The sequence below is a fragment of the Battus philenor genome, unplaced genomic scaffold (genome assembly GCF_028537555.1).
Source record: "Battus philenor isolate CCGP_79_NKW_IND1 unplaced genomic scaffold, ilBatPhil1.0.hap1 SCAF_28, whole genome shotgun sequence".
Taxonomy (NCBI): domain Eukaryota; kingdom Metazoa; phylum Arthropoda; class Insecta; order Lepidoptera; family Papilionidae; genus Battus; species Battus philenor.
In genome coordinates, this window is record NW_027181691.1 from 10,833,735 (window position 1) to 10,855,067 (window position 21,333).

General features: G+C 37.2%; 1 protein-coding gene across 1 annotated transcript in view; it reads right to left on the minus strand.

The window, feature by feature from the left end:
* mbc (myoblast city) overlaps nucleotides 1–21,333 on the minus strand; it is a 100,238-nt gene that overhangs the window by 28,449 nt on the left and 50,456 nt on the right. The window contains exons 10-18 of the mRNA XM_068769328.1: nucleotides 20,531–20,740; nucleotides 18,680–18,778; nucleotides 17,402–17,578; nucleotides 14,398–14,587; nucleotides 12,700–12,848; nucleotides 11,050–11,213; nucleotides 10,071–10,257; nucleotides 8,977–9,107; nucleotides 7,784–7,958 (exon numbers count right to left, since the gene is read on the minus strand). Coding sequence (XP_068625429.1) covers nucleotides 7,784–7,958; nucleotides 8,977–9,107; nucleotides 10,071–10,257; nucleotides 11,050–11,213; nucleotides 12,700–12,848; nucleotides 14,398–14,587; nucleotides 17,402–17,578; nucleotides 18,680–18,778; nucleotides 20,531–20,740 — 1,482 coding nt within the window. The remainder of the gene's footprint in view (nucleotides 1–7,783; nucleotides 7,959–8,976; nucleotides 9,108–10,070; nucleotides 10,258–11,049; nucleotides 11,214–12,699; nucleotides 12,849–14,397; nucleotides 14,588–17,401; nucleotides 17,579–18,679; nucleotides 18,779–20,530; nucleotides 20,741–21,333) is intronic.

Consider the following 21,333-nt stretch of genomic DNA (forward strand, 5'->3'; position numbering starts at 1 on the left):
CAAACATTTGACTAATACCAAGCGGGTGGAGGGTTTTAAAAATTGCACTTTTCTCCATACCTACTTTATGTAAGGCAATCACAGCGATTCGGTTCTCTTTATCACCCCACTCCATTTTAATATAACAAAATATTTAACAATATAATGGCGCGAAAATAAGAAAACACATCAAGCAATCATATAAAAATGACAGATTCCAAATTCAAACGTAATATTTTCTTTTTTTGAATAGTAACAGTATTTATGGCCAGACTAAGTATAACACTGTAATTAAATAGATAGCCATCTTAACACCTATAGGACGCCCACTAATGGACATAAGCCCCAGCGGCCTTCTGTTCAACTGTGCTGGACTATTTCAGCTACTATAATTAGCATCTCCTCATTTCACCCCCCCATATCCAGAGGATTGACTGTCACCTTGCCTATGAAACTGTTAAAAAATCTCTGCGAGTTATTTTTAGATATAGAATGTTCTAGTCGAATCATGATTAAAAACTTCAAACTGTAACTACTGGCTTATTCCTTTCATAGATCAACTATGGCCACAACTTAAAAATTTTTTCGTCTTTTTGGTTAAAAAAAAACTAATCTACCACATATTCGCGCCTAGCCATCACCCCGTATATATAACCCAAGTGACAACCACAAATCAACAACAACACACACACACAACAGAGCCAGATTGAACAAACATAAAATTACAAGAGACGCAAAAGGGGGAATCCCTTTCGTCTCTTTTCAATTTACAAACGTAACATAAACCAATAACGTATTCGTTTAATTCAGCTCTGCGCACATATATATCAACATGCTACACACACATAAATACGCGTAATGCCAAGGTTCCACAAAGACTGGCCCCCACTATTTTTGGATTAACGGTGATAGAGAGGGGCGCGTGAAGTAGGTTTTAGGTGGTGTAGTTAGTGCCCGTGGTGTACTAGGCCTAACTGGTGGAATACTAAGTGGAATTGGAGGTAGACTATAAGATATGGTAGACTAGAGTACTGTATTAGGAGCCAGTGAAGTACTAAGTGGACTTGGAGCTGGACTAAGGTAGATGGACTAAGTGGACTTGGAGCTGGACTAAGGTAGATGAACTAAGTGAATGTGCTGATGGACTAGAGAGAATTAGTGGTGTATTAGGAGCTGGTGGAGTACTCAGTGGATGTGGCGGTGGACTAGGGTAGATAGACTAGTGGGTGGTGGTGTGTTAAGTGGAGTTAGTGGAAGAATAACTTGATGTGGTGATGGAACTAATGGGTATTGGTGGTGTATTATGAGGAACTGGTGAAGTGACAAGTGGATGTGGAGGTAGACTAGGGTAAATGGACAAAGTGGATCTGGTGGTGGACTATAGGGTAGCGGTGGTGTAATAAGAAGAATTGATTAAGTGCTAAGTGGACGTGGAGGTGGACTAGGGTAGATAGACTAGTGGGTGGTGGACTGGTTTGTAGTATTTGAGCTCCTCGTGTGCTATATGAAGTTGATGATAAGTTTTCGACTATTGGGAGGTGGTGAGGAACTACGGGTATGGTTATTCATTTAATCACCTGTATATTTTAAATAGGCAAATTAACTAATGACTTGTGGCTAGTGGATGATACCAGAAAAGGAGATGATGATGGACTAGAGCAGTGTTTCCAAATGTGGTGCCCTCGCCCTACAGGGGGGCAATTCGAAAGTGGACTCAATACTAGTTTAACTCTTTCAAAAGATATAATATGTTACATAGGGGGGCGTAAAAATTTTAGAATGTCTAAGTTAGGGCATGGCACATAAAAGGTTGAATAATTCTGGACTAGAGGATTGTGGATAGCGGTAGTGTAAGAATAAGAGAAAGAGGAGTAAGTAATGTTGGTTAATAAATAGGAAAGTGGAGTCTGTCTTAATGGATTGAAAAATACTTATACAACTTTAAATGAATGATTGAAGTTTTACAATGATTGGAGCCTTCTTGAAGATCTTTAAGTGGTGGGGCAAGTCTTCATAGATAACACTACATATGTATATATATATATATATACCAGATAACTGACTGTCCGTATGTCGCATATTACAAGTTAGAGAACGGTTTGTGTGCATACCTCACGATGCTTGTGCGCCGCGGGTGTTAATATACAATTAATTTGAAAATTACCTTCAAAAACTTATTTAAAAATATATCAATTTCATTCATATTACAATTAGCAATTTTAATTACAATTATTTTACATGAATCTTCAATCCGTTATCTATAACGGAGTGGCAGAGATATATAATGTGTTTATAGAACGACGACGTTAAAGGCTTAGTCTGAGAGGTACTGTCCATTGTTATTTTATAAAAGTTATAAATTTCTTATTGCATAATACAAGCGATACGACTACAGTATATTTATAAAGATCTGTCTAAGACAGTGTTTCTCTATACATATATATATTTCTCTAAGAAATCAATCAGGAATAAGGAATTTCCGTAATCGAAGCCAAGCGGATTGGAAAATTGAAGAGGCAGTGGTCAGGTTTGAGCTGATGATCACTGTGGTCTTAAGGTTCTGGACTGGCGACCACGAGTGTAGGAATTCCACTCACAGGGTAGATCAACGACCTTTCTAAGACAACGACCGTAGTCATTGGATCATCTGTCAATGGTCTAGTCGTGTTTCTCTACGTGTTCCCAAAGGATGCCATGTGGATGGGCAGTTCGAAAGTGAACTCGACACGAGTTTAACCCTTTCGCTTTAATATAAACATATATATGTTAAAGTATTGTAAGTATTTTAGAAAGGCTAAGAAGGAGCATGGCAAAAAAATGTGTTGAAACTGATAAATGTGACATTAATTTATTAACTAAAAAAAAAACCTTTTTGGGTTATTTTTTCAAGCAGTCGGCCGTCCAGAGACGAGAGTCCACGGTGTACGGAGACAGCACCCTAAAGGGCCTAAAGGGGCCGACCTATATCGGATCACCGAGATGACTTTCGGAGATAGCCAGCGATATCAAGAGTCTGATGATTTCTCGAGGAGTTGGGTTGACTGACCGCAGTGCCGGTTGTTTGCAGAAACCAGTTCGAAGAGAGAAGACAAGACAATAAAGGGAGAAGGGTTATTAGACTCACTTTGATAAATCTAAGTTAATTATGATCATAAATTTAGATTTAATATGTCCACAACTGGACATGGGCCTCCGTTACAGATAACGACAACAATATCATATGCCCACGCTGTGGGACCCACTGCCACCTTCAACTCGCCAATTCATAATCCAAATAACACAAGCCAATGAAAAACTTTAATTTTATAAAATAACAAAATGGACTTAGTATAGTTAAAAAACTATTTTCTATATTATATAACAAACGTATACCCTTTTATATATCAATTGATACAATAAAAACACAGTAAACAAAAACAGAAAGCTTTGTTATTCGTGGTAACTCTTTTTAACAAACAGTTAACTTGTTACAAGTAATTGAACCTTAGCTTAATTGACACAATTACCTTATTATGTTAGTGACAGATTCATGGTTAGTTTAACAAAAGTATATATGTATATACCTTGTATGAATATGAAACTTTTGGATCATTTCAAAATTATTCTATATTAAATATAATATACAATTAAAAATTATAGTCTATAGTCATTTTTATATAATATTAAAGCATCTGATTCGATATATAGCATCGAGATATCGGATTTCCACAAATCGATTTTTTATCACCAGCTATAGAAACGCTTTATTTATTAAACTGTCAAAATAAGAAAAAACATTGTAGGGGCAACATAACGTTATCGTCAGTGGCATATCGAAAAGGGGAATTCCACAGAAATATAATTCTCTATTTATATCGGTATTATGACAGCAACATTGCGTCATCGTCAACGACGAATCGAAAAAGGGAATTCGACAGAAATATAATTCTTTATTTAGATCGGTATTATGACAGGAACATTTCGCCATTGTCAGCGGCGCATCGAAAAGGGGAATTCCGCAGAAATATAATTTTTCATTTACAACGGTATAAATATGGGCGAAGCTCTATATACGCACTTCTACTTTGGACTTCGTGTTGTTATTACCTCAAGACCTGCTGGCCCTGGGAAGAATGCCACAAGTTCGACATTTAATATACAGGTGATTGCTAATAGACATAACATCTTAAAATATTTTACACCTATTTTCAATCACTCTGTATAAAGTGGTCACTCTGAAATATATTACATTATTTTTTATTGCAATGTTAGAGTAACATATGGTAAACTACAATTAATTTCAATATATATTCATACGAATAAAGTTAATGTTTCTCTCTATGTGTATATATATTTTATATATGAAACCATTGATTTTTGGATAGTCTGCACCATATATTACTTGACGGCAAATGACCTATAGACCTTTTATATCTATTACAAATCACCCCGTATATTTGCTATAACTCTATAGATATATGTTTTAAGACTACCTTTTTAAGGTATTCTTACAACGCATCTTGATGTAAATCATAAAAAGAATTCTATTCTATTCTTAACAATGGTTGACGCCTGCTATATTCATCTATCTCTTTCACTTGCTTACCTTGGTAAAGTAACACTAGTATGTACATCTCTGACTTTACCGAGTTCTACATGATAGAATCGGGTACAAGGGGAGTACTCCTTCTCCACCCCCCCCCCAGGGGGAGTCCTCCTTCTCCACCCCCCACCCTAATTTCAATTCCACCTCCGATTGCCGAGTGATTACATTTCTCACTTCTACCCGGGTAGAGCAGCTATTTGCCGTAATCTTTTGAAATGTTCACGGTTCCTTACGTTCCGTGAACTAAGTTAGCGAAGCTATCAAAGCCTCCCGACAAACAGTAACTTAGTAAGCCTATTAGTTACTTAGTTTGTAAGCCTGTGTTTGTAAGGCTGGCAAAGTATTTATTTATTTATTTAACAGTTTATTGTACACAATAAAAACACTAAAGTAACAATACAAATATAACTGACACAACAGGCACTACTTATTTCTAACCAGAAATTTCTTCCAGTAGGCCTACAGTATATCAAATAGGTGATATATTTAAATCCAAAAATTTCATATTATATTAACATGAAGGCGTAGTACGTTACGTCATGCATCCACATGCCGGCTTACCTCGTTAGCAGCAAGGACCACCGCCAGCTGCATCGGATCCATCGCGGTGCAGTTTTGGACCAAAATTTCTTTTACATACTTCATTTGATACGATATATAATTTGTAATTATTACCGTAGGTATTTATTTATAAGTGTACTAGCTGATCCCGCAAACGTTGTTTTGCAAAGAAATAATGTTTTTAATTTACAAATAAAAAATAAGGGATGATCATAGAGGGGTGAAAATATAGGGTTGAAAAATTTCGTCAAGAAATTAAAAAAAATATATTTAGGGGTGGACCACCCTTATCACTAAGGGGTGTGGAAAATAGATAGTAGCCGATTCTCAGACCTACTGAATACGCATATTAAATTTGGTAAAAATCAGTCAAGCCGTTTCGGAGGAGTTCAAGTTCGAACACCGTGACACGAGTATTTTATATATTAGAAAGATAAATAAATGTGAAATTGTCATTTAAACTTTGAAGGCCTCCCGGCAAAAAAGGCACCTATCGCCTTATGCCCGCTATCATTACTTGACATCAAAAACATATACTTACAATAGACAAAAATAGATTCTAAAATATTTTTACTATTAGACTGAGTGATTTAAATCCTATCATAGTAAAAATAAAGGCTTTATTATTTTAGTTTCAAAAAAAGGAAAAAATCAAATACAAGCATCTCGGGCGTAAATTCATGTCCGAGGACAGCAAAGGTTTTCATATCCGGGCATATCCGGTAGGGGGTTGATTCTCCCGGGTATAAAGAAGGTAATTTCTTTTCCTTGGTAGGACTGTCTATAACATTTGCCAAACGTCTATTCATAGTTGAAATATCATTAAATTTAACCCAAACTATTTTTGAAGGTTTTATGTCACAACCCGTGATTTTTTTGGCAGAAACTCGACGCGTGTTTACGCAACTACAGTATTCACCTGATTTGGCTTCTGTTTATTCAGAAAAATCAAAAGACCAACGCGGGGACGCCGTTTTCACAGTATTGAGGAGATAACTAATGGAAAATATATATACTAATACTTAAATTTCAAAGCTCTTTTGATATATTTTTTTAAATAATTAATCGTGTTTATAATCGTCTATATAAACGTTTGTAAAATTAGCATTATATAATAAAAGCTGTTTTTGTCAAATAACAACGTAACCTTACAATACGAAGGTCTAAGGCAGTGATTCCCAAAGTGGTCTATATCGACACCTAGGGGTCTATGACAACCCGCAAGTGGTCTACGTCAGCTAAAAAAATTTGGGGGTCCATGAAATGAAAATGGGGGTCCACGATAGTGGATCTCAACACATACACTGATAGTACCTATTTATTAGATTGAATTGACGCCAAATGTTGATAATTTATTATTAAAGCATCAGGTTTATCCTTCTCACTAAAAATATTGACTTATTGCTTATGTTTATTTTATTTATAGTTTATTTAATGTTACGTTTATTTTACATAACAGATACAAAATTTTATTTTGAGTAGTTTTAATTTAAATTCAATTAATAAATGTATAAATTAACATGTGTTTTTAATTTAAGTTTTTAACACTAAACTTCACTACAGTTTGAAATTTATAGGAAAACTATATCAGGTAAGTAGGGGGTCTACCCAATACAGAAAAACATGGCAAGGGGTCTACGACACAAAAAAGTTTGGGGACCTCTGGTCTAGGGTAATAATTACATTTATCGTAATTTAATTGAATATTTTTCAAAAAAGTAAGTTTCAAGTCTCAATCTCATAAGTTAAAGTTAGTTTTTAATATTTTTTTTTTAAAGTTGATTTCCATCCAAAACCGCACCGCACGGATGATATAGTGCGTGTGCGTACATACCATCACAGGTGACTTGTTTTAACTGACGAACACAACGTTAATTCCACATTGTATGTATGGACACGTGGCTAAGTGTTATGTATGAACTGTAATTAGTGTTATATAGCTGTAACAATAAACCTATAACCCAATGTCGGTGAACTTACGCTGCATGTATGATGATAGAGTGTCATACAAAGTTCATACAAAATCCATACAAACTTCATACAACACCTTCTAGTGTTATTTTAGTGAAAAAACGAGTGCTGTGTTGTAACTGACATGTAAAACATACAAAATACACCAATCAGCTATTTAGTCGTCGCTTCTTCGTCTCCCATACAATTCATGTATGAATGGTGACTAAATATTTATACGTGTATGTCTTTACATGTAATAGTACACATGCATCTATTGGTGATCACTGTATGTATTGCTGTAAATGAAAATATATGTTGTATGTAGTTGTTGTACATACATGTACAAGTGAGACAAAAAATCCATTTGAGTTCAAATGTAGGCGTATATATGTATGTATGAATGCGAATTTATTTGTTTATAGATTTGCTTACATGTTGAGGGTACGTTCAAATATATTCATATGTGTACGTGTATGACTGCATGTATTTGTATGAAGGTACCCATTCAAATAACCACACATATATTTCTACATACATGTCGTTATACGTATGAATGTGTATGTATTTGTATGTATGTATGTAAAATTATATACGCATCAATTTACACTCTGCACCTTGATGTGCTTAACTTATGATCACATGTATGAGAGTGTATGTATTTGTATGAGTGTTGTGTGTTTGTGTGTGTTGGACTAGTATAAATACCTCAGCGGAAGCGCGCAGTAAAGCGCGCAAGGTGGCAGCCAGGTGCGGTATGAGACGAGCTCTCGCAGCCGGTTCGCGACCCAGTGGTCCACGTGACAGTTCCAGCAGTGCCAACAGCCGCTGTTTGCTGAGGCGGCCAAGTGGCAGCGCGTCTAATGCACGCACGCAGTAAGCGCTGCGATAAAATGTATATCAAGATTTTTAGGTAATTCTTACAATATTTTTAATAAAAGATAGGCTTTATTTATTTATTTTTGTACATCATAGATACTAACTAAATAAGAGAAACCATTTATAAAGAGGTACAAGAGGCGATCTCTACCAGACAACCTATGGATGGAGATGAGAGACATGAAGGAGAGGGCAGTTTAGAGTGTACATATCTACAAATATCATACATTACTATACAAACATGTGTATATGTTTTTTATTTAAAACAGCTTTATTATCACTTAAATAATAATTCTTTATACTATAATAGTATATTTTCTTAAGTTTTGTTTAATCAATGGTTAAAAATTTAATTGTATTATGGCTACAAATATGATAGAGGAATGAGATCATGAATATGACAGGCAGTTACTTCTTCTTTAATATCTAAAAGAAGGAGAAATGGAGAGAGAATAAATGTGAGCTTCATGACATTTCCATAAATGTCACATAGGTCACATTTATTCTCTCGGCAAAGGAAGACTAAAAAAGAAAGAAAGAAAAAAGAACACTACATCTTAAATCCAAAAAATAATAATAATAGAAAAATTAACATACAGAACATTAATAACTAGCTGTTCCCCCCGAATTCGTCTGCGCAGAATTTAATAAAAAAAATATCTAGTTACTTTTTAGTTCAAGATTTTTTCCAAAATAAAAGTAGCCTAAGTTACTACTTATTACATGAGCTACCTAAAAATAATTTATTTTTAATAAATAATTTACTACTACTATATGTATTTTTATATGACTAAAAAAATTAGATTTGATCGTCCATTTGTTTTTTAATTTTCACACATTTCACCATATTACATACTCATATCTGGTCAGGTTTTTAGGTTTTTTTTTTTCTAATAAAATAGTCAAACAATAATCTTATTTTTTTAACGAAAAGGTAGAATAAGTTTAAATATAGAAGAAGAATATTCGTGAAGTTCTTCTTTACTGTTCTTATTCATAGAACAAAAACAGGTTATGCCAACCTAAGTTCGACTTCTGGAAATATTTTGATGGCGTGGGGCACGGCGTGCGGCAGGTATTTGAGGGCGGAGCCCTGGCACGTTAGGGCGTGGTCGCCGCACCGCATCAGCCAAACCAACGACTCCAGAAGCTCCTGTAATATCAAGGTTGCAAGTAAAATATAAGCGGATAATACTTTTGAACTTTTCGACTTGTGACTTCATTGTATTGTAATACTAAACATAAAGATAATATCTTAAGACTCCCTTCGGACCTCGGAAGACACTGGATACAGACCATATCCAATAGGTCTTATTGGAAATCTATGGAGGCTTATCTCCAGCAGTCCACTGCTGCTATACTACCCCCCTATATACAGACTACATATGAATTATTTTCACTGTAAAATATATAGAAAATATGGAACGATGATTAGAATACTGTCTTCAAAGCTTTTATATGAAGAAAATATCCGATGCAATAGCATAACAAATTACTTAGATTTACGGAACATAAACATAGAACTAAAACGCATTGATATCCCGGAAACATGGTGCTTCTCCTTTCACATGTATTATGGACTCTGCATCCTGCTTATATCTTCCAAATGCAAAAGTTTCCGCCCACGGTCGAGAGATGTCGCTGGAAGCGGACTTAGTAGGAGGCCTATGCATCAGTGGCGTAGCAAGAGGGTGGCGAACAGGGCGGCCGCACCAAGCACCACAAGCAGGGGGGGGGCACCAAAGTTGAAAATAATTTTTTTAAATCGTTTTTTTTTTTATGATGAATAATGAAATGTTAAAAGAAAAATGAAAACCAGAATTTAAAGTAAATACATAAAAAGAATATCGAATTTTACGATTTTTGTGCTAAAAAAGTTGTTAAATAATATGATAATTAAAAAAAAGTAAACGGTTACAAACATTTATACACATTTTTTATTATTTTGAACCAAAAAAAAAATATATATTAACTACATTTTGAAATTATTTAGACTCTTGGGGGGGGGGGGGGGGGGGCACCATGCCCCTATCTGCCCCAGGCCCCAAATACCATAGCTACGCCACTGCTATACATTGCAGTGTTTTTGCATCGGCTGATAAGAAAGCGTGGTGACCTCGAGCTGGTAGCAGACGGGGTCCTCTTGCCGGTGTCGCGTGGCGAGCGAGGCCCGCAGCTGCCAGCTGCGTACCACCAGCCGCAGTAGACTCTCCAGGCACTTCATGCACAGAAGCAACCGCTTCAGAGCCGCCTCGCCGCCGTCAGCAGCCAACACCGCCCACCTCATCACCGATATCAGCTTCCTGAACAAAATTCATACTTATATTCAACTACAATAAAATACACCATTGATATTAGAATTCTAGTTAAGTCTATAGAACCCACTACAACACTAAAATCTGCTTTTATACGTAAGGTAAAATCACTTCTTAGAACTCTAACTATGTCGTCAGTCCATCTAGTGGGGGGTTTACCTATGCCGCGTCTACTGGCACGTGGTTCCTACTAGAGAATCTTTCTGACCCATCGATTATCGGTTGCACGAGCTATGTGGTCACTGCCACTTCAGACGAACAATTTTTCGCTGGTTACACAAGACCGGTCATCTTGACGATCTTTGGGGGAGACCCGAGGGATCTATCTGATGAGAAGAAATAGAAGAATAATCGCTACCAAAAGTTCCCACACTCATTATCATATCAGATGAAGCATGTCCACAACTGGACATATGTCAGCCCCCCCCCCCAAATTTCCAATAAGGTCTCGTTCAGCTTTTTATGATAACTTTTAAAGTTCACGCAAACAGTGAACAGTTGACCTTGTTTTTTAGATACATACAAAAGCTACAAGTAGAGATACCTACCATAAGAGATTAAAGGTGATAACTTTAAACGACTTACAAGTGTTTCTCAACGTGAGACCCACGCCCAACGAGTGGGCAATTCTAAAATAGTCTCGACATTAATTTAACCTTTATCGTTTTTATATAAAAATTATATAGGGGTATGTAAGTTTAGAAAGGCCAAAGTGGTGCATGGCACATGGAAGGTTGTATTATACTGGTCTACAATATATTTGGAATTAGAAACACTAACTCGTAAGCCAGGGCGTCGCAGAAGCTCTCGTCGATGTAGACATGGAGCACGGGCTGGAAGTGCTGGTATTTATGGTCAGCCAGCAGCGAGATCACACGCAGCAGGCAATCCAGCACCAGCACACCATAGCTCTGCTCCGAGTAACCCTCCTGAGGTTCTTCCACCTGACACAATATACTTATTAGAAAGAGAAGGTAAGTTTACATTTCTCTTACTTTTCCACATATTTTTTTTTTGCTATTCATACCCCTCTTTCGTCATTCTCTGTCTTTCATTCGTTCCTCTAATTTTCTTATCCTTCCTATACCCGCGCGTTTGTCTGAGAGACCGACAGAATGATTTTTTTCGATTTTAAATAAAGAACGAATAATGCTAGTTTACTGAACTTTCCAGTACTTGCCTAATTTGATACGACCTTGAAATTGACGTGACATGTGACCTTGAGTGGGGGCCACATTTGGGTGAACTGAGCGTCGTTCGGTGCCAGAGACCGGTTACACGTGTTACACTATTTAGCGCGAGTACAGGAAGGTTAACAATATCTTCCATTCCTTTCCTCACAATACAAGACTTAGAGACTTGAAATTTAGTAGGAATATACCTTTCTCACAGTATTGGTCAGCTATAATCGCATTTCAGGCAATTTTGAAGTGAAACTAACTCAAATTCTAAGAGATTATAAAACTTGGATAGAAGTACCAGCTCGAAGCTTTGAACTCCATACATAGACGAGGTAAGAGTCTGAAATGACAATACCTTGGTGAGCATCAGACCTTGGAACATCGGCGAAAGGTTGCCAGTTTATATGCATTCTACACACTGCATTTTGGAGATTGTACAGCGGAATTACACCAAATAATTCCTTCATCTCCTTTCTCCCATCAGATAAGACGAATAATCTGTACGATTGAAATTCCCTCCACCGGCATTAAGAGTTTTGCTAATGCTTTTATAGTGCGAACAGCCAAGGAGTAGAACAACCTACCGGCTTCATTGTATCCTATTATAACTTAGGAGTCTTCAAGACAAGGGTGAATAGGTATCTTCTAGGCAAGTATGTAAGCATCGCCTCGTCATCGCTTAACATCAGGTGAGAGGTACAATTTTTAATTGGAAGTTTATGTTTACACACAAAAGTAAGAAAAGGACCAATATTTAGCCACTTCCGTATATGCAGTGGTAGTCGTGCAACAAAATGCACCGTCCGCCAGCCCGCTGATAAATGCAAATTACACAACTGCCACCGTTAATTCACTCAACACGTATTTCACCCCAACACGGGGCATCTCGCATCATCGGAGCATGTTGCACGACTACCACTGCTTGTGCGGTGTCTTACTTAGGATGGACTTCCGCAAGGTAACGCCTCATTCCATTAAATACACACAAAAGTTTATTGCAATATTGGCAAAACACACATACGATTTTTTAGATTTATTATCAGTGATTCTAGCCTGTCTGATCTGACCGCGAAATTTTTAATAAAAACCACTAGGCCTATGTTATTCTTTATTTTGTGCCTCTGCTTTTACTGTCTAACCATACCTTTACTGTTGACTTGTTTATGCGATATCATTAAAAAAAAAAACATAAATTGGTAAGGGCTATGTTTACATGTCATATAATAATCTAAAAAAAAATTAAAGTCACCTGTGTAAGTATACAGAACAGGGCGTCGAGGATGTCCTGCAGGAACTTGACCAACTCCTCGCTGGGCACGAGCAACAATCTCTCCAACGCAGCGCGCAGGGTTCCAGACTCGTAACAAGTACTCCACTTCAGCACCCCCAGGATCTCCTCTGAACATACCTCGTTAGTTAAACCATTAATATATATATATATATATATATATATATATATATATATATATATATATACATAGTTAAGGTCGCGGGAAGCCGCTGGATGACACAGTCATCGTGGCAATCTTTGAGGGAGGGGGGGAGGTCCATCGGCTGATATGATCTTGATCACCACTGCCAGGTTAAGAATGTTGGTTCTATAGCGAAGAATCTGGCAATATAATCTATAGTTACTCTTTTAACGTCTTAATTTTTCATATTATATATATATTCTATTTAAGAAAGGGACTAATATATAGCTACTTCAGCTATGCAGCAGTATAAATGCAATATAAGTGCGGTAAACAATGCGAAACACAACTACCACCGTTAATCTAATCTACACGTGTTTCGCACCTCCAGACACCAAACACTGAGTGTTTTGTATTGTTCGCGCATTTATCAGCTGGCTGGCGGGCGGTGAACTTCATTGCACGAATACTGCTGCATAGCGGAAGTAGGTATATATTAGTCCCTTTCTTACTTAGAATGGTCTTTGCTAAGTAACGCCTGAATCTATTATATATTCTATTTGTCACGTGAATAACCACAATACTACAAACGAAAGTAACATCTTATCTTTTTCTATCTTTTCACATGTTATATTTTTGTAAACGCAAGACAGTAATATTCGTCTTCTTTTCAGCCAACAGACACCTGGGCTAGCGCTGCTTGCAACTTTAACCATTTCGCATGTTGACCGATTGGTGGCACTGCCACTTTAGACGAATAATTCGTCTGTATAAGAAATAAAGGGTGGGCCAAAAATTTTTGCAAATAGCAACACTTGATTTTTCCAAAACAGTGAGAGTAAGGGACGCGCGGGTGGCGGGGAATTGTGCTAAAGAGTTAGCGTCTTATTAAAAGACGTTTGTAACACTTTATCAATTTATTTAACACACGAACAAATTTTTATTAGCGCTTGAGTGCGAGCAAAAAGGACGTGCATTCGTCGCAGGACTCTGGGGCGCAATGTGCTCCGCGACCGAGTGAAAGCGGGCAATAGAACAAAGGCGCAAAAGAAATAAAAGAAACAAAAGTAACAAAAGGTCTGCGCCCGCGTCACCGGTGCGTGCATGTGCCCGCTGCACTAATTCGGCACACTAAGTTCGCCCGTCGGCTATGCTCGCCCACAAAATCTTACACCTATTATTCATTCAGACATCACGTCAGTGTATATACGTCTCCCACAGTGCGTCGTTTAATGCAATTTTAGTCACGATGGACCGCTTCACGGGACAACAGCGTGCTTTTTGCGTAAAACTATTTTACAAAAACAACGATTCCTACGTTACTGTACGACGCCTCTTTAGAGTTGAATACGGATTACAACGTGTGAGTGTCCAAGTGTTAATTTAATTAAAGCTTGGATTAAGAAGTCCGAGTTAACGGGATCGACAGCGAATATATAAATCATAAACAAAATAGCATTTGTACTTTTATTTCTACACGTTTCAAAAGTGCAAAAATTTATGGCCCACCCTATTTAAATAAAAATTTCTCTTACCTCGTTGTGTTAGCTTGGTAGAGCACAGTTTGGTGGCCACTGTGAGGGAGTCGCGGTAGACCAGCGACAGCGGACCCCTGGTGAGACCCTTCTCTGCTCCAGCGGGGAGCTCGTCCCTCCTGGACGGCAGGCCGAGGCAAACTGCGGCCGCTTCCGTTTCAACTTCGCTGTTTGAACGTTTATTATCGATCTGTAAAAAAAAACATTTCATTAAATAATAATTATGTCGAATTCGAGTGCCGGTCTGGCGTTAAAATCAGGGAGGAGTCAATAGCCTCCCTGATAGGCGGAAAGGATACTAGGGAAGAATTCCTCAATAACAAAAAAATAAAAATTAAAGAAAATAAGAAAGATTTTAAATAGACAATAAGAAAAAATGTAATAAAACGTAACTCAAAATGTGATAAAAATGTAAACGAAAAGAAATAAAGATAAAATGTAACACGTAATGAGGGAGGAATGAAAGGTCACAGAGTAAAAGGGAAAGATAGCAGAAATGTGGCATGAAAGAATAGATTGAAAGAATATGTGAAGAACGAAAGGAGAGAATGGAAATAATAAATAACCACCCTGTCCCACTAAAGATAGGGGTACGAGAGGCCCCCAATAGCTGGGGCCATAAAAAAAAATAATTATGTGCTCGAAGGGTGGTGAGTGACATTGTTGATAGAAACAAAACAGTATAGATAAGTAGGTACCTAATAAACTGCAGATAAAATAACTGATCAATTAATAATAGGAAAAAATAGAACAAGAAAAGTGTAGTAATGTATTAAGAAAGCACAACCAAAAGAAAACTGTGATAAAAAAATAGATTATGTAAATAATAAAAAAAATGTACCTAGCCACCTAAGAGTAATAAGATGATGGAAGGAAGGCGATGAAAGCAAGAAGGAATGAAAGAACAAAAGGAAAGATATTGTGATGGAAATAAGGTAAGAATAAAAGAAATTAAGAAGAATGACAGTGAGTGAAGAATAAAGATGAAAAATCTGAAAAACTTAATTGTAAACAAAGACCCTGATCCCAACTAATTACGGGTACGAGAGGCCTCTAATTTGGGGGGGGGGTCATAAAAAATAAATATTATGTGAAGTCATATATATATATATATATATATACATATATTCCAAGTCAATTTCATCACCTTCAATGTAATCCCCTTTCGGTAAAACTAACTTCTACTAAAGTTTTTTCCAGTCCTGGAAACGGTCAAAATAATCTTTTCCCGGTAAAGCCTTCAAGACTGACCCTCAATTTGACCTTTTGAGTTTACTAAACAGAAGTCACACGGAGCCAAAAAATACGGTGGTTGCGGAACGAATTGAATCTAGTTTTTAATAAAAAGAAAAAGTCCTGAAGATCCAAATACAGCATGACATCGTCCAATAAAGTCTTGACGCGTTAGAGACAAAACATGACGATGAGAAGCAAATGGTTTGGACTGAGCCAAGTGATATTCCAATTTTTGACATACAGACGCTTGGCAAATATTATAGACCAGTGATTCCCAAAGTAGTACATATCGACCCCTAAGGGTCTATGACAACCTACAAGGGGTCTACCGTCAGCGAAAACAAATTTGTGGGTCCATGAAATGAAAATGAGGGTCCACGATAGTGGATCTCAACACATACACTGATAGTACCTATTTACTTACATCATACTATCTTATAATACCAAAATATTTACATTATTTATTAAAGGACCTATGAAGTAAAAAATTATGTTTATTTAAAGTTACGTATATTTTACATAACAGATACAAAATTTTATTTTGAGTAGTTTTAATTTAAATTTAATTAATAAATGTATAAATTAACACGTGTTTTTACTTTAAGTTTTTAACACTAAACTTCACTACAGTTAGAAATTTACAGGAAATCAATATCAGGTAAGTAGGGGGTCTACCCAACACGAAACATGGCAAGGGGTCTACGACACAAAAAACTTTGGGGAACTCTGTTATGGACAGACCTACCAAGGAAAAAATGCCTTTGTAATCCCCAGGAGTTTTAAATGTAAACTTCATATTACTTTTAGATCATAGTAGCATGTGCATTTGAAATTTAATATAACTGTCTTCGTATTTACTTCCAGTACAATGTAAATTGCCGGAAGAAGTCCATAGCTGGGCTAGAAACTCCCAGAGATTCCCAAGAGGACCGGTTAGAACCAGTCTGCGAAGTTACTAGACCAGAGATTACCAACCTTTTTGTGTCATTCCCTTAGCTTTTTCTAAAATTCTTACACCCTCCTATGTAACATACATAATTTTATATTAAAGCGAAAAGGTATACCGGTGTCGAGTCTACTTCCGAATTGCTTTCCTGAGGGCCTGGGCCCCACGTAGGGAAACATTGGACTAGACGTCTGACAGGTGACCCAACGACGAAGTTCGTTAGTCATTAACAAGGTAGCCGGTGCACTTTGTGAGTGGAAGTCCTAGGCTATGGTCAGCACTCCAAAACCTTACGACTACAGTGTCCACCAGCTGAGGCCTGACCACTGCCACTTCAATTTTCCAATACGCTGGGCTGGCATCTTGGAACCTCATCATTCCTGATTCAGTCTCGTAAATAAACCCTGACCAATGCTTCGATGGGCAACTTTGAGCTTTTATCTAATATATAAAATTCTCGTGTCACGGTGTTCGAACTTGAACTCCTCTGAAACGGCTTGACTGATTTTTACCAAATTTTACATGCGTATTCAGTATGTCTGAGAATCGGCTACTATCTATTTTCCATACCCCTAAGTGATAAGGGTGGTCCACCCCTAAATTTTATTTTTAATTTTTTAGACAATTTTTTTGGTTTTTATTTTATTATGATACAGCATACAAAAATACATACAAACCTAAATTTTCACCCCTCTACGATCAACCCTTATCTTACATTTGTTAATTAAAAACTTTAATTTTTTTTGCAAAACAACGTTTGCGGGATCAGCTAGTACTTATATGAAACAAGCTGTGGGAACATGAAGGTATACTAGACAGTACCTTATAGACGCAGAGGGTGTGCTGCATATCTGGTGTGGTAGTACCCTCACGCTGCATGAGCCGGAGGTACGAGAGGGCGAAGTTCCTCTCGGCGCGATCTTTAGCCTCGTTGGAGCTGCGGTGGCGGCAGAGAAACACTATGTGCGCCTCCTTGAAGTCCTCAATGTTGAGGCACACCTGTGGAAACAGAAAACTATATGCTGGTCGTCTGCGAATCTATTTATCTAGTTCGATATGAAAGACCGAATCTTTTTGGACATAAGGCGTGTTTTATTTACACTATACTATCCATGTTGCTGTTAAAAAAACCAGTTTGTATAAATTTTACGTGGTGTTTAGGATTAGTACAAAGTTGATCAACTAATATTGCCAGGAAATTAATTATATAGAATGTTGTCAGGTAATTCTATTTATCAGGACCTGGATTGGAGGCACGCTCTCAGGCTAGCAGGTCACTTTTGGAAAAGGTGGATCATCGACTACCTTCCAATGTTAATTCCACGAGGACGAAACAGGAGTAACATTGATGTGAGCGAAGGTGAAATACTTCTGATCGCGGACAATTCCTTACCAAGGAGGCTTTGGTTTCTTGGTAGCCAAAACTTTTAGAGGACCTGATGGCCTAGTCCGCGTCATCGACGTGACTACTAAAGGAGGCACCTTGCGCCGACCAGTCCGTAAACTCTTACCGAAGGTAACCGAACCCCAGCTAGTTGCTACCAGGGTTTAGTGTTCTACTAGGGGCCCAAAATGTTGACGACTGATGACTATTTTTAATTGTTTTTTATACTTGTTCAGATCACATATATTATACAGAACACACGCTCGCCAATATTTTATATAGATATATATATAGTTTTACGAGCGATTTTATCATAATGACCCGCGTTTTTGGGGTCTCTCGTTCCTCTTGCTTTATGTGAGGCAGGGACCTTACAAAATCGGGAGAAAAAAGGTTTATTACGTTCCTTATTTTTATTCTGAATTCTTTTCCTTCACATTGTCTTTTATACCTTCTTTCATAAGTTGCCTTTTATTATCATTAAATCCTCTTTCTTCTATCACCCACCTTCCCAAGGTAGATCATGAAGGAAAGATACATCAGAGTTCTTTACATAGTTTACCACAGATTATAAATTATACATGAAACAAACTATAAACGACAGATTTCACTAAATTCCACCTACTTTCACTTTCGAAATTTATCGTACGGGGGTTTGGAGGAGGGGGGGGGGGGGTTAAGTTATTAAGCTAGCACGAAGGTGGAGAAGAATTTACCTTGAAAACCTCCTGCCACCGAGGTCTATCCTCATGGTAGTACACGAGGGACGTATACTCGTCCACCAGCGGCAAATTGGCTCCAATCGATATCACGCCCTGTTCAAACAAGAAATATTTCAAACCATCTCTCCTAAGACTTGGTACTGTGAGTCATTGACCTGTCAAGGTAAGTAATTAAATAATACACATTTTAAAGTGATCACTTGCTATTGCGTAATGTCTTAATAATAAAAAGAAACAATTACTAGTAAGTGTTGAATTTCGCACACTTGCATTACTAGTAATAAGTGATAATATTGTTACAAAGAACGAGTTACAGGACCCTCTAAAACAGAGTTCCCCAAACTTTTTTTGTGTCGTAGACCTCTTGCCATGTTTTCCGTGTTGGGTAGAACCCCTACTTACCTGATATTGATTTCCTGTAAATTTCTAACTGTAGTGAAGTTTAGTGTTAAAAACTTAAAGTAAAAACACATGTTAATTTGTAAATTTATTAATTAAATTTAAATTAAAACTACTCAAAATTACTAATTTTGAGTAGTTTTAATTTACTAAAAAATAAATAGCACTATCGTAGACCCCCATTTTCATTTCATGGACCCCAAATTTTTTTTCGCTGACGTAGCCCCTTGCAGGTTGTCATAGACCCCTAGAGGTCGATATATACCACTTTGGGAATCACTGCTCTAAACAATAAACACGGAATATTCCACCTGTTTCCAGTCATCTTGTGTAAGATGTTTTTCCTATTAGAATGGGTTTGAGTAATAACGTCTTGCAGAACCAAAGTACACTACAGACATAGGACAGATAGTACACTATTATTAATTTTTGTAATTACGTTTGGTTCAATGTAATGGTTTAAATAGTCCTTGTACATATTAGGGGGATCGGAAATTAATGTCGTTTCCGTTGACATATTGTTACAATGCAACAGTTACGGAACCCTAGAATCAAGAAGTGTCGTAAACACGCGTAATCTTGAAGTTATTTATAAATTTTTGGGTACAATTCTCGGAAATTCTAACCGAGTACTATCTCGTACTTACCAGAACCTTCTCCGTAGTATAAATAGGTGTACTCCACTTGTCGACAGTTTAGTGTTGTTTTTCGAGTTATAAGATTAAGATCTACGATCAGCGATACAAAGTGACTATTTGGTAAATTATTTGGACGGTGATTTCTTGAGTGATTTGAAAGCGTACTTTAGCGAAAGTATACTTTGTGTTAAAGTAGGGTAACCATCTGATTTGTGAATAAAGGACTCCTTGTACCAGTGGTGTTCCATTTCGAGTCAGAACCCACAGTACGAAACAATATATTCATTCTAATGCTTTATGGTATACACTATGGATACACAGACCGCGGCCCGCCAGTCGAATACTGGTGGCCCGCCGACAGCGAAAATAATACTCTCGTACATTCCAAAAATATTGAATTCTATTCCAGAATAAAACCAAAAAAAATTAATTACCTATACTTCTGGCGGCGGGCCCGCCATCAGTTCATGATTTGCCCGAGTGGCCCCTAGTCTTAATAAGTCTGTGCAACCATGGTTTACACCATTTTTGGTTCGGTTAACATCAAATGTTAGATAGGTGTATTCATTAATTGAGGTTTGTACATGAAATAAAAATTGTATCTCTCCATGTATGTGTGTATCCAACAATGCATGTACCTTTTTTTATTCTCTCTCTCTATATATACATATACATATATATATATATATATATATTTGTATGTATATATATATAAATATATATATATATATATATTTGTATGTATATATATATATATATATATATATATATATATATATGTGTGTGTGTGTATATCGTATGTACGTACCGGCACTATGCGACCATGGCGGTCGACGACACGCGCTGTGAGCTCGATATTCCTCTCGGAGGACTTCCCTCCGCCGCGCGAGTAGGCACCGCAGCACAGGGTCACGTAGAGGTCGTTGCGCGCGTCGCCCGGGAGGATCACCTCCGGGAATCCCATCTTGCGCGCCACGCCGCGGGGACCCACCACCAAGTGTGGATTCTCCTCTCTCACCTGTATACAGGATTATATCACTCAGTACTTTGTCATCATCATGTCGACACAGTGCAAGGCACAGGTCTCGTCCAAAATTCGCCAAGAACCCGACTTTCGGCAACCTTGACCTAATGGGTGACCTGGTGATGCCGCGTCTACGGGCTCTTGGACTCTACTGGAGAACATATATATATATTTCCTCATTAAAATCATTTAAGCCAGTGATTCCCAAAGTGGTCTACATCGACCCCTAGGGGTCTATGACAACCTGCAAGGGGTCTACGTCAGCGAAAAAAAATTTGGGGGTCCATGAAATGAAAATGGGAGTCTACGATAGTTCTATTTATGTCTAAGTAATTTATTATTAAAGCATCAGGTTCATCCTTCTGTTTATTTAATGTTACGTATATTTTACATAACAGTACAAAATTTTATTTTGAGTAGTTTTAATTTAAATTCAATTAATAAATGTATATATTAACATGTGTTTGTACTTTAAGTTTTTAACACTAAACTTCACTACAGTTAGAAATTTACAGGAAATCGATATCAGGTAAGTAGGGGGTCTACCCAACACGGAAAAAAATGGCAAGGGGTCTATGACACATAAA